The sequence below is a fragment of the Coffea eugenioides genome, chromosome 8 (assembly GCF_003713205.1).
Source record: "Coffea eugenioides isolate CCC68of chromosome 8, Ceug_1.0, whole genome shotgun sequence".
In the NCBI taxonomy this organism is placed as follows: domain Eukaryota; kingdom Viridiplantae; phylum Streptophyta; class Magnoliopsida; order Gentianales; family Rubiaceae; genus Coffea; species Coffea eugenioides.
The window spans coordinates 28,605,545-28,626,058 of NC_040042.1; the positions used below are offsets into that span (position 1 = coordinate 28,605,545).

The following is a 20,514-nucleotide window of genomic DNA, read 5'->3' on the forward strand; positions in this document are numbered from 1 at the left end:
CAGAACTTCCACCAGTAAAATCAATCACCTTCTCGTACAAATCAACAGAAATCAATGTCAAACCATTCAAACTCAAAACTACCCAGGATGGAGGAACAATCAATGCTAAAGACATCCAGGGAATCTACGAACAGAACAACTACACCGACAAGTATCTACAAACACTCGGAGAATATATCCTGACCTGACCTATTCCCAAAACTCTTTCCACAAATATCTCTTCATCAAATCCACTTTTCAAAACTCATGAAATACCAACCAAGTTTCATAAAGACTTCCAAAATAAACCGCTAAACCAATTAGAAAAATGAATTGCCAAAATAGAACAATCCTTTTCTACCCCAATATCCAAACAACGATCAAACAATCAAGAATCTGCAAGTATTAGCCAATCAGCCTGCACAATAACCAAAGAAGAATTCTGAGAGTCCTTGACTTTAAACAAGTTACATCAAGCCTTTTCTTCACAAAACTAAATTTCTAATTGGAAAAATTCCCCAAAATTATACTATTCTCGAGTTACCTATCCAGATGTCCTTCTTCAGAAAAAATCCAACATCTTCCAAAATTCATATAATGCAAATAACATCTATGAATGGAGCATAGATGGAGTTTTCGAATACAATATTCTTACAATTCTTCAACAAATGACAATGGTGGCCACAGCTTATCGGACATTACATGGCTGTACTAACCAATTAGCTGTCCATATCCTAATAACAGGATTTACCGTACAACCAAAATTTGGTGGGATGAACACCTCACGACAGAAGACAAAGACATCATTCTCAATACAATCAAAGTTGACATCAATGGCGAACCAATTATTCAAGATGGAGACACTATCTCAAATGCGGTGGCAACATTAATATTCACTATCGCAAAGACATTCGTCGATGACTCAGGAATATTCAGAGAAAAATCATCAGGGCTGTTAAACAATTTCAAATGCAAAAGTCTCTCAGACTTCAGATGGTACAAAGACACATTTTAAACAGGATATATGCAAGATTAGACGGCAAAAAAGCCTATTGGAAAGAAAAATTTCTTGATGGCCTTTCTAAATCACTAAGAGACCTAGTTCGAGAAGAACTTAGGACTCAATACAACGAGACTATACAATGAGAAATAATAACCTATGGACAGTTAACCAACTAAATCCAACAAGTTGCACTCAAAGTATGTCGACAAGACAAGATACTCAGACAACTTGCAAAAGATCGAGCCCAAAGAAGAAAGGATCTTAGATCTTTCTACGAACAGTTTGGGCTACCTAACTGTTACAAGAAACCTCATAAATAACCCAAACCCACAAAACACCTTGAAAAATCCTTTTTTAACAAAAAGAAATACCAGTCCAACAAACAACTACCTCCCACACAACCATCACAAATCACAAGACCAGCCCTACCTACAATCATCTGCCACAAATGCCATAAATCTAGACATATAGCCCGATATTGCAAACTCAACCAAAAAATCAATACCTTAAGTCTAGAAGACCAAATCAAAACCCAAATATCAAATCTTCTAATCGAATCAGAGACTGATGATTCTGAATGAGAACGAGACTATGTCAATCAGTTGGATGATAATATTTTGTCATCTTCTTCCCAAACCACCAGTGATGAAGATAAAAAAAGAAGGTCTTATAGTCAATGTATTGACTAAGGACCAAAACCTTCTCCTCGACATCATTGAAGACATTTCTGAAACAGAAAAAAGACAACTATACCTGAACAAATTCAAAGAATCCCTGAACCAAATTTCAACCTCTTTAAACCCATTAACCAAAGGCTCAAAATTCCTCAAAACCTATAATCTCATAGACATTCTTGATAAGTTTCCTTCTAAACCTACTACGCCATTAACCCCTCAAAATCTTCAAGCAGAAATTGATCTTCTCAAAGAAGATATTAGAGTTATCAAAACTAAACAAGAACTTGATAGTCTTGCTCTTCAAAACCTAGCCAAAGAACCCACAAATTCAAATATTCAGAATGATACTGAGTTCTTAAACCAATTATCCAAGAAAATCCAGAAGGATAAAGATCATTTGGTCCAAATTCAATTACTAATTAGCAATAATTATGTAATCGAAACTGAAGTCTTATTTGATACCGAAGTAGACTAAAGCTGTATTCTTGAAAATCTGTTCCAACCCAATTCTTTGAAAAACCAAAGAAGGATTTAGGGGAGCCAATGGTTCTAAACTTGAAGTCAGTATTAAACTATCAGATGTTCAAATCCAATTTACCTCCTTATCCATCCCAAATACTTTTTTTCTAGCCAAGAAATTAACCAATAATGTTATACTAAGAATATCCTTTATTCGCCAACTAATTCCCCACTTAACCACCAATGAGGGCATAATACCCTAATTCCTTGATTCTAATATCCTCCTACCCTTCTCCAAATCATTAAAACTAACAGATTCTATTTTGCAGGAAGACGGTAAACTCAGCAATCAGAAAAATCAATAATTGGATTCCAACTAAACTTGCTGATGATACAATTTCACATATTTCCAAAGACTATTATTCTTGCAAACAGGAATGCAGGGAAGACAGAATCAGATACTTCGATATTATATTCTACAACACAGAAACTGATGATCGAATTCCTCCACACCTCAGACATAAACATGACAACATTGCTGCAAAATCAACAAACTATACAGTCCGAAGCCTGAAAGATCAAAGCTTCATGAAACGAAGGAAAATTTAGTGGTTAATCCTCAATAGACATTGGCTTAAGGAATGGAGAATACAAACACCTGAATATGACGAAATGATTCAGGAAACAAAACAAGAATTATCAACAACCATTTGCTAAATACACAAACAGATGCTTCTAAAGACATTCAAACTAGCTCAACCAAAACAAGAAAATCAAAAAATTACTCTCACTATAGCACGGGAAGTCACTGTAGCAGCCCGACAAGTTACTGTGCAAACACGGTAACAAAAAGACAAAATATGCACTGTAGCGGTACTGTACACTGTAGCAAATAGTAAAAATTACTGTAACGGGTGTTATAGCAACGCGAAAATTTTGCTATAAATACCCCTCAATTCTAACACAAATACACACAACTTCTCAACACCATTTCTTCAACTTAACTTCTCTCTCTAGTTGAAGAATTCTCTCCTCGTTCTCTCTAGAATACAAATTAGTTTTTAGGTTTTAAATTTAGGAACAAGATTTGATCAAGATCAAGCAAAATTATTCTCAAACTTTGCAAGTCTTCTTGCAAACTTTATATTTAATCTTATTCTGTTAAATGGTTGGTTAAGCCGCCAGATATTCATATTCATTTACTTATTTTATTTATTCTATTTATACTAACAATCCATGGTCGGTTATACCGCCTAAACTAACAATCTAACTAGTGGCAGTCCTACTGCAACTCACTTCTTAACTCTTATGCTCTTTATTTTCCTTATTTTCTTTATTTTCCTGATTTAAGGGGCTAACCCCTCATCCCGTCTGGTATCAGAGTCAGACGGGATGAGGGGTATAAATGGATATAAATGGGTAAGTCAAAAAATGAGTTGGGTAATCTAATTACCCATTTATAATCCATTTATTTTAACTTTTTGTAAACTCATTTAAATTCATTTTTGCAAACTAAATTATCAATTTATACCACCCTTTGCATCCATCATTAGTTTTAAATATTTACTATAATGCTCAATAAACCTATTTACCAATTTTTTACCATCCGTGCTCAATGTCGCAAGATTACATACTATTTAATAATTGAACAATAAGAATATAAAAATTCGAACTAAGCACTATGAAAGTTAATATAAAAACTGAATTCAAAAACTTTGAATCCCTAGCATTTTTTTCATGTGTAAATTTAAATTTTCATTTTGGGAAAGTAGAAAAGGAAACTAAAAATTGTCATAATTGATAATGTTGAAAAATGAATGAGTTAACAAGCTACGAAAAATAAAATGATAAGATAAACAAACAAATAATAATAATAATAATAAACAAATAATAATAATAATAATAAAACAAAAGTAGTTAACATCATGACAAAATGAAAAATTTGAAAAAAAAATTAAGGAGGATATCTATCTACGTCAAAAATGCATCAAATGTTTGTTAAGCCTAAAAAATAAAACATTTCACTATATACAAGGTTTCAACAATATTAATGGATGGAAGTCTCCAGCAATGAGTCCAACAATCAAACGCAGGCCTCAAATTTCTTCTAATTGGGTGGGGGAAGAGAGGAGGTATGGGGAAGATAATTTTAAATGGATTAATTGGATTTGATGGGTTACCCAACAATATCTATTTAATAAATTGGTATTATTGGATAGGCCATTTATACTTATATGCAAAAATTTAAGATACCCATGTCCGTCCATAAATATAAAAACTTCCCCCTCTGACTCTGAATAGATAGATATGGATAAATTTAGTTAAATAAATTTGTTTACCACCTATAATTACAATCAAGCTAGCAACCCAAATCTAATTTTGTCATGTAAGGTGCGATAATGCAAGGATAGGAAAAGTATGCCTTTGCTAAATCAATAATTTGTTGAGTTTCGTGAAACATGTTTGGAGGCACTTTGTACGCAAATCATGATTCTTTTTTGGAGGGTATATGGGTCTTTGCATTTTGATACATGCATGGAAACCAATCACTTTTTTCCACAAAATATTGCTTTTATTGACAGCGTATATATTGTTTCCAAATAATGTGTGTTCATCTAAAATGACAAAATAAGTTTTGTCTAATTTTTTTTTTTTTTTAAAAAGGGACGAAATAAGCTTCTATTTCGATGTTTATGGGTTCATTTTTCTCAACAGTGGAAAAACTTTTAAAAGATTAGGGTGTTAGATGATCCAATTCAACGATAACAAGAGCAAAGCAAGAATTATGGATTTTGAGGGCGCATTTTGTAAGAGATCCAAATGATCATGTTACAATAACAAATGCGGTAACTTTGTGCGCATGCCTCTTATTTTGGGGTTCTCATACGAGCTTTGGAGCATTATGGTATATTATTTTATGCTTCTTAATTATGAGAAAATATCTTTAATTGCGTTTATCCTTAAGGAACATATTATCTAAGTTGTTGCCGCCATTGACTTTGTTGTCTTAGAAGCTTTACTGTTGCTCTCTTGAGCGAAGTGTTGATTCGGTCATATTTGGCACATCATTTTTAGGATGTAGGTTCATTTTGTGCATGAATATTTAATAATCAAAGCGTTGATTAGGCCATAATTGGCACATCATTTCTAGGATAGACGTTCATTTTGCGCATGAATATTTGACAATCAGCTACTAAAGGTGGGGCTGTCGTAGAGCAATGTTGATCCATCAGTTGAATATGCATTCTAAAACTGCAACTTGGAGATGGACATATCCAATAGACAAGTCACCATTTTAATTTTCTTTTTTTGGACTTTAAGATTATCCCTTTTTTCTGTAATTATCCTCTCACAAAAGCCACTGTTTTAAGTTTTTTCTTTTTTTGTATTTAAGATTATTTGAATATTTTTGCATTTATCCTCTCAATTTTGTGAGGTGATATATGTAAACTGAAAAAGATGATTAGAAAGGTACAAATGAGGCAAGAGAAGGTGTTTATAAAATCTCGAAAACGCTTTCTCCAAATAATTCCTTTCAAAACAAATGTTATCCTGAAACTCTCTCCACGCTTTTTATTGGTTCCAGTAACTGAGCAGGCCAAGAAACTAGATTGGAGAACTTTGGTATAAATAAAGGCAAAACTGAATTATGACAATCAAATACATACTATGAAGCTTTAGGGCTGTCATTGCTGGTAAACTTATGGAGTAATCTAGATAAACAAACCCATATATGATCTGGAATTCTGTTGCTAGAATGAGTGATTATAGCTGAAATAACATCGAAAGAAAAATTCTGAAGCTCAGGCTTAACTGCTAAGCGAATGAACATAGCTGCCCATACATCTGGAGCCAACTTCATTGCATGTCGCAAAGATTTTAATCCATTGAACACCCGCACTAGCATTGCATGTTCCTGTAGAATAACGAAAACAACATTAAGTTTTTTTTTTCTTTTTTTAGTCCAATTCATCGGGGAAGTGGCTACTGGGGGGGGGGGGGGAGGATAGGCTATTTTACAGCTGTAGAGGATAAATATGGAACATGAACTGACAGTCAAATAAGTAGCAATAACCCTGACATTGGGTTGCTTTTCACTATGAAAATCATTCAAAAGTTGATGCCTACAAAGAACAGACAGAAACTCCAAGTAAAATGAACCATGAGCTTACAGCTGTAGATACAGTGACCTAAGACCCAATTAAGGACTCTTGTCTATCATTAGCTACAAGCAAGAAGAACTCGTGAAGAGCTCATTAACCAGAGTCATAAGATACACTCGATTATCAGTTGGTAAAGTGAAAAGAAGTCAAAATTCAATGCCTAGTGCAATTGGATAATTTCATGTGTCCGACATACATAGAGCAATGCACTACAAAGTGAATTTTAAAACCTTTGTGAAGCCCTGTATTTCATGTTCAAAACCCTCCCCAAGATAAAAGCTCCAAGTCACAAATAACTTCATCCTGTCAAAGACCTGATGAGATAAGGAAAAAGACAAACCTGAGCAGGTGCTTGCTCCTTTGCCCGTGGATTTCCGCAAAGACAACCAAAAACTTCATCCTGCAAGAAAACATCATATGCTTGAAAAAGGTCCCTCACAAGAAAAACACGCACCCTGGAGCCCTTATCAGACAGGATAAACTGGAAAAGATCTTCAGTGGCAGCCACAACAGCACGCATGTCAAATGACTTCCATCCCATTGGATGTCCAGATTTGTCATCAAGTGCAGGGGCAAGTCCATCTGCCTCAGCCGCTTGTTCAGATATTGCCACAATCTGATACACAAATAGAATTCCTTAATCGAGCATCGTAAAAAACTATGCAAGATAACTAGCTAATTTATGAACTTTGACAACCTATTAGATATAAAAGAGTACAACAAATGCAGCGGAAGCTTTAAGATGAATTACAAAGGGTGCATAACAACATAGAGCACAAATTCTTCAAAATATCCCTTCCCTCTTTCCTTATCCACCTATCAATCCGATGACAAATAATATTAAATCAATCAGTTTAAGTACGAATTATAATATCTCAACTACAAGCACCTGCCAAGAACAGTAGAAAGTTGGAAGCGCGAAAAGCAATCAAGTCACCACCAATGATTGTGTTAGCAAGTTCAACTTGAAATTAACAAGATTGTCTAAAAATACAGATATAAGATAATTCTGTAGCCAGGCAAAATTAAGTTTTGAATAAATTATCTCAAACCAAAAGGAAATTACATAATCACCAGTCTTATTTTGACAATTAAGACCCCTTGACTTTGAATTAGCACTAATGATCAAAATGCAAAACAACATTACTTTGAACAGAAATAACATGTTCAATCCATTGGCATCTTGAATTAACACACATTTACAAATTATCCATATGAGCCCCTTAAGTCTTAACCCTCCTTCATCCATCAGTGATCACCACATCTTCTCAGCCCCACCTTCCTCGTCCTCACACTGTTGCAAAGAACCATCTTTTGTCTTTCCCACAATCATCAAATTACCCTTCTCCATATAACCCCAGCAATCACAAAATTAACCCCAAGATTCAAGCTGAAAAGTGTCATTTCCTCCTGAAGCTGCATCTATAGCTTTTCATCAGTTTGCTATGCCTGACACATGAAGCATATGATGCTAACTTGGAAACAATTCTAGCAAACAGTTTCACCTCGCATCGCCTAATATTAAGTGCTATTGCAATCTCAGAAATATCAGTGATCAGATCTGAAGATGAAGGTGTAAAACAAAGAGCAATTTGAAAAACAGATGTGGTCAACAACTGAAGGTAATAGGATCGTTTAAAACTTCATTCACTCCATCAAGCAGCCTGTATATGCCACAAAATTTTGTGGAGGAAGTTGGTCAACAACTTCATATTTATTGTAGACATCTGACAAGAGATATGTACCAGTTTCTCTAGTCGATTCCACCTGATTGAGCCATCATTCCGAATGAGAAGTTCCCTCAATATCCTCCTCATATCTGGATTGGGATCTGCCAAAAGCCTCCCAATAACAAAAGGATAAGCACTTTCAACCACTTTAAAATCAGGATCCAGCACTTTTGCAGTCCCTTCAAGTGATCCCAGGGCTCTTATCACCAGCGCATAATCCGGAGGAAGAGAGAAGTTGAAATCATACATAACATCATATAATTGCTCCATTATGCTCTAAATCAACAGAAATAAAAATTGAAATACGTTCAGAAACATGATCATCTTAATCCAATATGTTAAGAATGCACACAAAGTAAATCAAACAGCTGTTTTAGTGTCATCCAAAATTGTTAAGGAACTTATCTATTGGATATGATAGGTGAGTTTTGACAAATAATATTACCAGTTACCACTGGAGTTAGGCTAAACAAAGGGCTGAAGGACAAATATTTGGCTTCTTAAATTCTTTCAGGGAATCAAATGAAGATCTGGTCATGATATGTGCTAAATTCTGACCATCTAATTCTTGTAAAATGTACAGTTAGCTAAGAAAAATATCTGGCAAGAACAATATTCTTCTCCTAGAACAATAGGCTGATAAAATTTAACATTAGAGTGAAACCTGTTCTCACATCCAGCAAGATTAGTTCAAAGAAGTGTGATAGATGGAAGTGCAAAAGCAGTAAGCTCAAGCTGCATTTGATATAACCACATCATCATGGGAAAGTCGTAGTTAGCCATTAGATAGTCAAGTAACTACATGTCCAATGTTACTAAATGATTAGCTCCTAAAATGGGGGGGAAAATGCTGTGATGAAGCAAAACGAAACCAAAGCATGGCATAAATGAAAACCACGATATATTTTGAAACAAAAGACATGGAAAAGAAAGCAAAGTACAGGTCAGCAAATAATAAAACCCAATATAAACAATTTTCCTGTGGTCCTGATGACAGACTTGAGGGAGAAAGTTGGCATCTTATTTATCCAATCTGACTTGTTAGGATGAGTTACACACAATCTCCAAATCAGACAGTGAAACACAAAATTACACTTCACACCAACGAACAGGTACAGTACGCCACAAAGAGACCTACAAAAAACTTTATTAATTACCTGGAAATCTTGGGATTGTCTGCTACCATCACCAAAGGATGTTTTTAAGGCATCTGAGACAGACTGGATATCAACCCCTTCAGGAATGAAGCCCAGAGAAAGAAAGTCACTTGCCAAACCCAGGGAGTCACGATTAACAAAGTGCACAAGCTGAATGACACAAACCTCATTTTCAGATATAGATATGCAAAGTCTCTTAGCAAGAAAGTCACCTAAAAAAAAAGACTAAAAGCATCGAAACACATAACTTTCGGAAATGACAAAACACAGCCTTACAAGCCCCCCGTATAGCCCAGCCAATCCCTAATTAATGAAGGCCCCCAAATCAGGTAAAGCAATCCCCAAGAACCGCAAGATGAAATCGCAAAAAAGTCAACATCCATCAATGACCCACTTCTCTCTTATTGACAGGCAACATCCCTAACCATGACCTTCCAATAAAACTTTCTTCTTGCGGCAGCAATCTGCATGTTTGTACCATCTGCATCGTGTTATGCCAGATATGCAGATGGCCAAATATTTTCAAGTGAGACATTGTACCATGTTGTGCATAAACATGTTAAATTGAGTGCCATTATTGTTGGTTTGATGTGTTTTGGTATTAGTGCAGTTAGCCTGTAATTGTGTCCGTTATCTGATGAGACATTGTTTCTGTCATCTCTCTCCATCTCTGCATCCATACAGTTTGTGTGCGGTTCTGCAGCATCTTTGGCAGTGTCTGTGATTTGAGGTGCTTGAGAGAAGGATGGTGTAGGTGGCTGCAGAAGAAGAAAGAGTGGGGGAAGGCCAAGGTCCGTATCCTCAATGGAATTCCTCGAATAGAGCAACTTTGGAATTATAGTGATTTTGCATGTATTCCAGATGCAAGAAATTATCTTGCAAACAGCGAGGATTATCATTTTCCGACCAAAAAGTCCGAGGCATATTTTTGTAAAACTCAGCGTGCAATGGTAATTTCAGTAAAACACAGTGGGCAAACATGATTAACTCTTATTGATTATGGTCAAGGGGACAAATGTCAGGACAAAGAAAACGAATCGCTAAGATCTGGAAGACTGGTGGTATCTTATACCTCGTTCCTCAGACTACTTCGTAGGGCCAGAATATATACAAAAATGAGCAACAAAATATTCAGCCATGACAAGAAAATAAATTTAGATTCACAGCTTGCAAGGGATCCAAATAGCCTAAAACTACACATGAAGGAAACAGCAATAGTGCAGAAGGCCTAAGATTAATAAAGCCACAAGGACTTAACCATTCATTTGTCGCACCAAAAAATATGCAGAATATGCTCTCTTGAGGTTTCTCTTCTTGTGGAAAATGTTCCCCTGTTTTGGAATTTCACAAGCCTCCCCCAACCCAATGATTGGATAGTGTCAAACACTTTCCATGACCAATATGACCTTAACAAAGTGCAGAACTTTTCCTTAACAAACCTGACATTTTAACGTGAGAAATTCCCTTATGGTGCATTATCCTATGCCTATTTAGTTAAAGGACAGATTACCTTTGGTCTGTTTCCTTTTATATTCCTTTTTGTCACAAGAGTAAATAAAATTTTCCATTCCTCTCCTTTTTCCTTTTACCTTCATCCTTATCTGCTTTAGCCTACACCACCAGAACCCACAAGAACACTGTCAGCTGCAGATCCAGCTAGTGTTCATCTGCCAAAAGATGCTGCAAACCACCACGTTTACCAGTTCTAGCCCTAAATTTTAATCAACTCCCAGAGCTACAAATCAAACTAGAAGTGGTTTTAAAAAGTTTAACTAAAGGCTGAGCACCACCAGTGATTTGCTAAGAGGTATGTTATTCATTTCAAGGCTTTGAAGGCAGGCATTGTATATATTTTACATCTTTTAGGGAATATCATCACAATTGTGTTCAACTCTTAACAAATTTAGATGGCCAATTAACCATACTGCCTTTTCAAAGCTAAACAGCAATTTCCACGAAACAACAAAAAGTTTAAGACTAATCATTGAAATAGTCTATATCACTTCAACTGATACTGATATTAGTAATTAGATTTAAGGAAAGAGAGATTGAAAACACAAAATTAGCTCAATGCCACACATTCAAGCAAATGCATAGAATGCTTAGTCATGCAAACTGTTAGAGAGTTCTCACCACCCTAATTAGTCCAACTCGATAGTGGCGTGGAATATCCCCCATCATCCCAAAGTCAAAGTAAGCAAGAGATCCATCTTCCATGGCAACAAGGTTTCCTGGATGAGGATCCGCATGGAAAAAACCTACCTGCAACAACTGCCTCAAAGAGCAGTACAATCCCTGAGAAAGCAAAGAAGAAGAAAATGATAAAATGAAATAACAAATTATATAAATCATTTCATAAAAAAGTGAAAAGGACATAATGCAAAATGTAACAGCCAAGAATGATATTCACATTATGGAAGCAGATGAAGCTGAATAAAATCACAAGTTCAGGTTCTTATGTCTCAAATAGCTTGATACCCGGTCAATTAGATCTTTTCTGTTGAGGCAGGCCTCCCTCAGGCGATCTTCATTGGTAAGTTTAATGCCATCAATCCATTCCATAGTTAGCACTGCCTTACGAGTATACCTCCAATATATTTTTGGAACCTTAATATGGCTAGCTTTCTGATGCCGAATAGTAGTACCAGCTGAGCCTTTCAAACTAGTTTCATCATCTGAAATTGAATTATAAGAGAAACCATGAATGTCAGAAAGGTCAAATTGTGGACTAGGAAAATCAGTTGAAGGGCATACATAAAGCCAAGGCATCCATGCATAGAGGGACGTCAATACAAATATGTACAAGGGTATTAAAAGTTCCTCAGTTTGCCACCCTTCAGTTTGTAAGAGAAATATATCAATGGAAAGGAAATCTTGCAAGTAGTCTGTGGTTGATATACCCAAAGAACCACAACCTACCGTGCTAGCAATGGTCAAGATGAAAGATGCAATATTGGTCTACTGTTTCCAAGCAGCTCCTGTTACTTTACATGTCTGTATTTTAAACTACCAAGGACAATAATTACATCATGTTCAAGAAGGCAGAGATTAATCAAGCTATACTGCACTATGGATACTACTCAGGATTGTCAACCACATTACAAACATTGCAGGATTAGCTTCCTCTGATATTCCATGGTTCAAAAGCAGCCATAGCGCAGTCCACATGCAGAATATGGGTTCAACAGGCAACATATTTCCAAAACAAATTGGAGGTCTAACCAGAAAAATGATACATGGTCCGAATCATGAAAGAAGAATTGAAGTCAGAGGACTGGTAAAGATGTCCCATGGCATGAAACTAATCTACAACTAAAAATGCAATAAATACTAAGTCATCCAGAATAAATCTAATATATTTTTTTGCGATAGGATAAGTAATTTAAGGCAATAATCATAATTTGAAAGCACTTACTATAGTTGTCAGCATAGAGAGAAGCGAAGCGCTCGGCATTTTGACCCTCCAGAATGTAGTCAATTTCCTCAAACATATGCCTCACCTATCCATTCAAGCAAAACCTAAGGATATTGGAAAAAGAAACATGCATACATAAAGGAATTAAAGATATGTGCCATAAACAGGAAAGCAACTAACTACTTGCAGTGTCAAAGAAACATCATGTAAATTCATCGAAAAAGAAAAATTAGAAAAATCATGCAGATGCAGAGCTTCTACCCTTCTGCATGGAACATCAAACTCTCAAACCAAAATGAATTGGAAGGTCCACAGAATACATTTTATCGCAGTGGTTTTCTTCTAGTGAGCACCTTGTTCTCTCCTGTTTCTTCCTTGAACATTTCTTCCGGGGAGCATGGATCATCAAACAAGGCGAAAGAAAGTGTAACCAGATCAAGTAATAATATTTGACAACTGACTAACTCATAACACCCATTACAAGGATCTAACATGGGATCTATATGCCATAGAAGTTTTGCTGGGATTACAGTTTGTATTTAATATTCAGCTTTTCATGACTATCTGAGATAATGCAATTTAAAAAGATGCACAAAAACTTCCTAGAGAACCATCTCACCATAAATGACAAAATGTATTGCTTAAAAAAGCCAATTTCAAGGGTGGTCCTTGCCTATAAAAAGGCCTTCATTGGTGCACCTAAAAACAGAAAATGATCCCAATGCTCTTCATCGTATAACACGTTTGCCAAAATAAGCATTTCAGAGACCACAAATATGATTTTAAGAGTTAAAACTAAATACATCAAGCATAAACTAGTAATAAGAGAACATAAACATTTTGCAGACTCACCATCTCATTCACTGCCACCAACAGATCCTTGCGAGCTTTGGCAAACCGCTTTAATTGGCCCCCAATCATGTGAAACAATAAGGCATCAAGTGTCAACTGATGTGTCATACCAGGCCTTTGAACTTTGACAGCTACAAGCTCTCCGGAATGCAGATGAGCTGCAAAACTTGAACAAATAACAAAACATTTATCTTATGAGTGAAAGAGAACCTGGTTTTATCCTTTTGGTGCCCCTTTATATTTTTCTAACTAGCTCCAAAGTGAAAAAGTACAAAGGTACCTACTTAACATGGCTACTCAGTAGCTGGAACTAAAAGCAACCTCTATAACATACGAAAACACCAAACCAAACTTTTACACAACAAGAAGCAGATCAAAGAAACAACATACTCAAACAGCGATAGGACCCTTTTATTTTTAATGAAAGGGGGACTGATAAATCATTGACCTGCAGCAACCTTCAACTATAACTACCACGCATTACAAAACAAAATAGTTTTACAAAACACATTAACAGACAAAGTTCCTTAGTAACTAGCTTGTGATGGACAATCATGTAACTGCCTATTTAATCCTAAAGTCCAGCGAAACCTCAATGGAAAGTACCATTCACATAGTAACCAAATACAAAAAGACGTCCATAAACTAAAAAGGTAAACAAAGAGGATGGGGGAAAATTCCATACAATCAGAGCAAGCAACATTCACTGTGAACTCTGATATCCAAGTAAAATATGACATACTTACCCAAAAAGAAAAAACAGAAGAATAAAATGTCATAAATAAGCAAAGATCCCAAAGAGTATTAATATTTCCTAACCTTTATATACTTGTCCCAATGAAGCTGCTGCTATAGGTTCCTTACTGATGTCAGCAAAAGCTTGTGAGACAGGAACTCCCAACTCAGATTCAATGGATCTTAAGGCAATGTTAGTTGGAAATGGTGGAATTTGATCCTGGCAAACAAAATGAACAATTTCCTAGTAAAATTGGAAATAGCACAAAACTAGTACAATCCCTGTTTACATATACACGGCACAAGCTGCAAGCAACGCATTCACATAAACATATACCAGAATTTGTCAGAAGTACCTAATCATAAAAAGCCACGACAGCGTACCTGTAGTTTTGCAAGTTCTTGGCAGTACACAGTTGGTAATATATCATGTCTTGTGCTCAATGCTTGTCCAAGCTGTAGATATAATGAAACCAAATTACCTATATTAGGACAACATAAATAATAAGGATTTAGAATTGAAAGTAAATACAACTACTGAAACAAAACAGATGAAATAATTTATCCTACTTGTCCCACACTAGTTCTATAGGAATCGCATTATTCAGGAGTAAATTGGAAATTTCAGTTATTGCATGATGGGATATACCCGTGCTCTATGGAGTCTTCTGTTTCAAGTACAGTTAGTTTTCTAGTTTAAATCTAAAACACAGATTCCCCTGAGTTTGCTTTTTACCTAGAGTTGCTTATCTCCAAGTTCATCAAGTTTTTCACATCTTTTGTGCCATTGTTTTGTTTTAATATAAAGCTCATCCTTTGTTTAGCCTCATAAGCTAGAGGTTAAGCCAACCTCACTTTAACTGCTCATTTCACAAAAAATTTATTTGGCACTCCTAAAGATTCTCTTCTTTATAATCCGCTACCCCAAATTTAGCATTATCTTTCATTGTTCAAAACAAATCTCTTGTTTACCAACCGATTCTTGACAATGCATCCGCACAAAAACAACATAACACCAGCCCACTATGCTTGTTTGGTACTGCATCGCTTCTTTATTTTCCTACTAATGCAGCAGCTATCATGTATATAGCAAAAGGTACAACCCCTTCAGACATTTGACATATCTCATTATAGGGAAGCTTTTGGTTGAAAGGAACTTGTCCATGCTAACTCATTTTCTTTTTAGTGGCGTTTTAGTGATTTTAGGATATCAAGGGTATTCTGTAAGTTATGCAGTTGCGGAATAAGCCAGAGCTGAACGTCTTTAGGGCGTTTTCAGATATCAAGAAGCAGCTGTCAAAATTCAAGTGTTAACTCAAAATCAAAAGCTGCCTCTTAAGGTAGCCAAAGCCAACCAACTTGACTTCTTACAGTTACCAGCTTTTACCTTTCTTCATTTTCAGTTTTCTTAGCTACTAAGTTTGCTTAATGTTGATGAAGAAGTCTTGTGTCCAATATATACGTATCATTTGTACTAACAATAAGTAATTGAAGAAAATTAGTTTGTGTTTGAGTTGAAATTTGAAAGAGAATTGCAGAATTCTCTTTCTTCTTTCATTTCTTTCTAATTCTGCCTCATAAGTGTTCTGATTCTTAAAACTTTGAAGCAGATCAAGCTTCACGGAGATTCAGGAAACTTCTAGAACTAAATTCTCTGGAATCTTATCTATCCCCTAAATATCAAAACCAATTGGCTTTTAGCAGTATCCTAAAATGAAAAGTGACAATTAAAAGCTGGTTTCAATAGAGAAGGCTCTGGAGTAAAGTACTTTCTGAAATAGTCAAGTTATGGTGCATTATAGTTAATCTAGACTTCATAGACAATACGCAAAGCTTTCATCCTTCACTTGATGATATTAGAAAAGGCTCATCAAGAAGAAAACAGCATTGTGGTGCTTATCATGTAATCAAGAACCACAGCCTAACTTTCTCTAAATTCCATAGTTACCTTGGGATAGGAATACAGGAAAATGCAACAGCCTAACTTAGTTTTAACGTGAAGCCACCAACAACAAGCACTGAATATGTAGTTAAAGGAAAAGTTCACACAGCAAGAATATTCATATCTTGTCAGCAACTAATAAACACCAGAGACAACTCCTAAGAGGTATCCAAAGAAGGGTCTGCAGTCCTTCAAACATTGAGAAAGACACAGTTTAAGTAAATAGACTTGATCTTGTAATGTCTCGTAAAGGAATAGTCCCACATCAGTTTCTTAAAGAGTTTCAAAGTGATTGATAAGAAACTTGGGATGGTACCTCATTTGTAATTGGTTTCAAGTTGGATGCCCTAGTCCTTTATCATGGTAAGTGGTAACAGAGATGGGTGTCAGTTTTGAATACATATACCTTATCCATATTACCTGCACCTCAAGTCCTCTGAAACCCCTTAGAACTCCATGGGGTCTCTGCCACTCCCAAGCTCTCTACAAGCCTGGGTCATATATGAATGAGGCATCCAGGACTTTCAAGCTTGTTAATAAAGATCATAGGGCTCTGTAGTATTTGCAAATTGATTTCGAGTTGGATGTGTACATTTTTCATCAGCAGTTCAAGGTGGTGCATAGTTTTCTAATTGATAATATTTCTGTTGAAGTGTCACTTTCACAGTCTCTAAGTATTTCCTTCCTCCAGCACCTAGTTTCCCTCACTATTTCAATTTCATCAGTTGAACACCTAAAAAGTTGCTTAGCATTTTTTCCCCCCTACAAGAGATTTTTTTCTTCCAAAGATTCATACTACTCCCTCCGTCCCACTTTGATAGTCCTATTTTCCTTTTTCGTCTGTTCCAAATTGTAGTCTACTTTCCAATTGAAGAATATAGTTGTATTTTAATTTTCCTAAAATACCCTTATTCAATGTAAGTTGTTGTTACTATAAATCTACCCATTTAATGAGAGTTGATTCTTTTTTTACCATCAATTCAAGTTCCCATAAAGTTGTACTCTAATTAATGTAAGGATATTTTAGGAAAATAGTTACCTAAATTGATTGTTCCAACAAAATTAACTACTTTTTCTTAAACTATGTGAAAAAAAAAAACCAGGACTATCAAAGTGGGACGAAGGGAGTATCACTTTTTGAATAAACATAAAACTAAGTTTGATTTCAAAGAACAGCAGAGTGAATCAGCTATCTAACATACTGTGAACTTTAACTAACCCTCAGGTAACTGCAACTTCAAAGGCTAACATGACAGTTCAGAGCCTTCAGAAACAGTTTGGATTATTCTAACAGACCCAGGAGTACTAATCCAACAGAGCAAAGCAGAATATGAGCAAAAAAGTACAAAGGAGGAAATTATCCATCAGGAAATAAAAAATGTTTCAAACTAACCTTAAGCATCAGCCAATAAACGTGCAAGAAGTTTTCTCACAAACGTAAAATTCAAGACATTATACAGGAATGGTTACTTGCCTTGATATAAAAGGGCCCCAAGCGGATTAGAGTTTCACGAAACTGCAATCAGACATACTGTTAAAGGCTCGTCAAGAAAAAAACCAGTTCAGAAATTATTACAGTATGATTCATCTGTCATTCATTAGACGTCACTTAGCACCAATATACAGGGAAACACACTTGACAGTTTAAGCATGTCTCTTCCACAAAATAACTCCACACTGTCAAAATAAGTTTAATGACACCGTGGATTCATAGGCATGACCCTAATGAGTAATAAAGACATGTTACTAGATTGAGGGTAGGTTCGTAAATGACATTTCCAAAGACATTAAATCTGGGAAGACAAAAGAAGAATGATGGACAATCCATTCTGTAAAACATGCGAAGTTACATAACAGCACAATCAAAGCTTACATTTCCAGCTTTATATCCTTCTTTCTTCCAGGGGTTGAAGGGGTGGTTTTTTATCAGTTAAAGATCTTCCATCAAAGAATTTTGAATTTCAAATATAAGCTGATCCCACAATAATCTAGAAGAATTAGTCATAAGAAACAACTACTATCCATGAGCTAGTTCCCATAGTCTACACCACAGTTCACCATTCACATGGTAGCACGAATTAATAACAAAAAATAGTTTCTTACTGTTTTGCTTCCTTACTTGTTCATAGAAGTAAAACTGTTCACATGATACAGCACATGTCTGCTGCCAGAAACAATGAAATATCCACTTATTGCATATGGGAGAAAAACAAAAATCCAATTCTTTCAGAAGACATGATGATAATATCTCAGACTATACCTATCCATACCAAGCTTTAAACACATTTGTAGAATGTGGTCACAAGTTATATGAGTAAGAGTGATAAACAGTGTAAACATAACTCTACTTGCACTCTGCTGATAGCTCAGGCAATGGGCCTTCTTCAATCAGTCCTTTTCTTCCCTTGGGGGCTGGGGAAAAGGAGTGTTGAGTTTGAAATCACAGCAATGGAACTTCTTCTCATACAAAGCATGCCCAAATTATTAGGCTGACAGTTGTAGATGTTACTCCTCACCATTAAGCATCTACTGTTGTCCATACCAGAGATAAAAAGATGCCTTCCTCTGGCTACACTCAACTGCCACTTCTTAGGATCTCTAGAGTACAACCTCAACTTCTTTTCCCCACCTTTTCTCTTCTTTTCTTGTTTAAATTACCCAAAAATAGGAAATTTCTCACCGTACTTGCACTTCATGCTTATGGTATTCATTCAATGAGTAGACTAAGTAAAAATACCCAGAAAACAACACATATGGAGCTTTAAACAAACAATGCAGCTGACCCAATGAGAAAAAAAGGTATCAGGACTCAGAAGAGGATAAATTACCTTAACTGAACGCTTTTTCATGTCATGAACAAACAGTCGCCAAATGGCAAGCTTCAACACATGATATGAAATAATAGCTGCTCTATATAACGCGAAAAATGGGCCAAAATGATATATAGTAGAAACATTTTTCGATCTAGTCCCGAGTAAATGTCCAAATTTACTTTCCAGTGACTCTTTTCTCAACTTTGCATACTCTGCAGATGGCCTTTCACCATGCACACTGGCATATCCAGTGGAAAAACTACACCAGAAAAACCAGCGCTAATAAACTGATGCAAAATGCCCTCACCAAAAGTATATATATACAAACATATATTAAACAAAAGATATTGTCCGATTAAACCCATTTTTACTTACAATTTCTGGTGGAAATACTTTGTCAAAACATAATTATCATGCTTTAAACTCCCGTCTTTAAGTAAGAAATTCCTGCATATAATTTTCTCAGCCGAGCAAATGTTATGTAAAGCTGCAAAAACCCAAATCAAAATTGTTAACCCAACAGCAATCCCGTAACATCAGAAAGCAAAATTCATAATCAAAAGCAAGGCGGAAAAAGAAAAAAGGGGTTATCGACATACATGTTCCGTGATGATTGAAACGCTGCCGTTTGAGGCATGCAACGATTCCCGTCATTGACGAAGAATTTCGGGTATGTAAATGGAGATTTGCATAGAGCTCATAATCCTACTTTCAGACGTAGACCAAGTGTTTGATAAAATGCGGGAACGAAATCAGACTGAGATTTGAAACAGCTTCATGGAGGAGCGGTGCATTTGGGGTTTTAGTCATACGAAGAGCATGGAGGCGAAGAGGGGGACACGTGGCTCGTACGTGGCCAAGGCACCAAAAAAGAAAAGAAAAACAAATGGAAAAGAGAAACTGCTGAAGTAGTCCTCACATCGTTTTAGTATTTACCGTGTCCTTGGTCCTCAATGTGGCTTGTGCGCCGATCCAATAATACCCACACTATTTGACTCGACATCCTAAGGGCAAAATTGGAGGTTTATCATTTTTGTAATTATTTTTTCGCATTTTCCTTTTGTGAATTATCATTTTCACTTTTTGTGTTTAAAAAACATTCTCAACATTATTGTGTTCATTTTAATATGAAAATAAAAATTATTGTATATCCCTACTAACTAATTTAGAAGAGTAAGGTGTAAGTTAGAGTTGTAAATTTCTACTAGTTTGGTTGTAAATATTAGGGGAGTTCATTAGTAGGTAATGCACAATTCAATTAAAAACTTTTGATCTTTTTTGAATTTTTTTAATAAACTCAAATTTCAATTATTGTTTAAACTTTAATTTGGTAAATTAGATATCGGTAACTAGATTCCAACCGAATAATAACCTGTAATTTGGTAATGTTTAAAGTTTTAAAAGTAAGCTAAAAATATTGATTTTCTCTTCAAATTAAACATAGAATAAGTTTATAGTAGCATAAGTTAAAAGTTATAACTTATAATAATATTCGTTACTAGATTAGTATATAATATAGTATATAGTGGTTATATAATATCTATGAGTCCGTTTGGATTAGCTGTTTTTGGGGTTGTTTTTCAAAAACA

At 35.5% G+C, this 20,514-nt stretch overlaps 1 protein-coding gene across 1 annotated transcript; it reads right to left on the reverse strand.

The window, feature by feature from the left end:
- Nucleotides 1-5,745: 5,745 nt before the first annotated feature.
- Nucleotides 5,746-19,752, reverse strand: LOC113781686 (uncharacterized protein slr1919). Its single transcript, XM_027327657.1, has 14 exons — nt 19,525-19,752; nt 19,301-19,412; nt 18,941-19,184; nt 17,587-17,628; nt 14,555-14,626; nt 14,255-14,390; nt 13,436-13,593; nt 12,584-12,668; nt 11,647-11,843; nt 11,302-11,463; nt 9,169-9,318; nt 8,027-8,287; nt 6,622-6,897; nt 5,746-6,034 (listed from the first exon to the last, which is right to left on the reverse strand). The coding sequence occupies exons 1-14, from the start codon at nt 19,577-19,579 to the stop codon at nt 5,786-5,788; spliced, it is 2,199 nt and encodes a 732-aa protein (XP_027183458.1). The 5' UTR covers nt 19,580-19,752; the 3' UTR covers nt 5,746-5,785.
- Nucleotides 19,753-20,514: the final 762 nt, after the last annotated feature.

Coding starts and splice junctions, on each gene's coding strand:
- LOC113781686 (XM_027327657.1), bottom strand. CDS start 19,579: ATGACGGGAATCGTTGCATGCCTCAAACGGCAGCGTTTCAATCATCAC. Junction 14,627..17,586: donor TGGGGCCCTTTTATATCAAG/GCAAGTAACCAT, acceptor TTATATCTACAG/CTTGGACAAGCATTGAGCAC. Junction 11,464..11,646: donor GAAAAGATCTAATTGACCGG/GTATCAAGCTAT, acceptor TTGCTTTCTCAG/GGATTGTACTGCTCTTTGAG.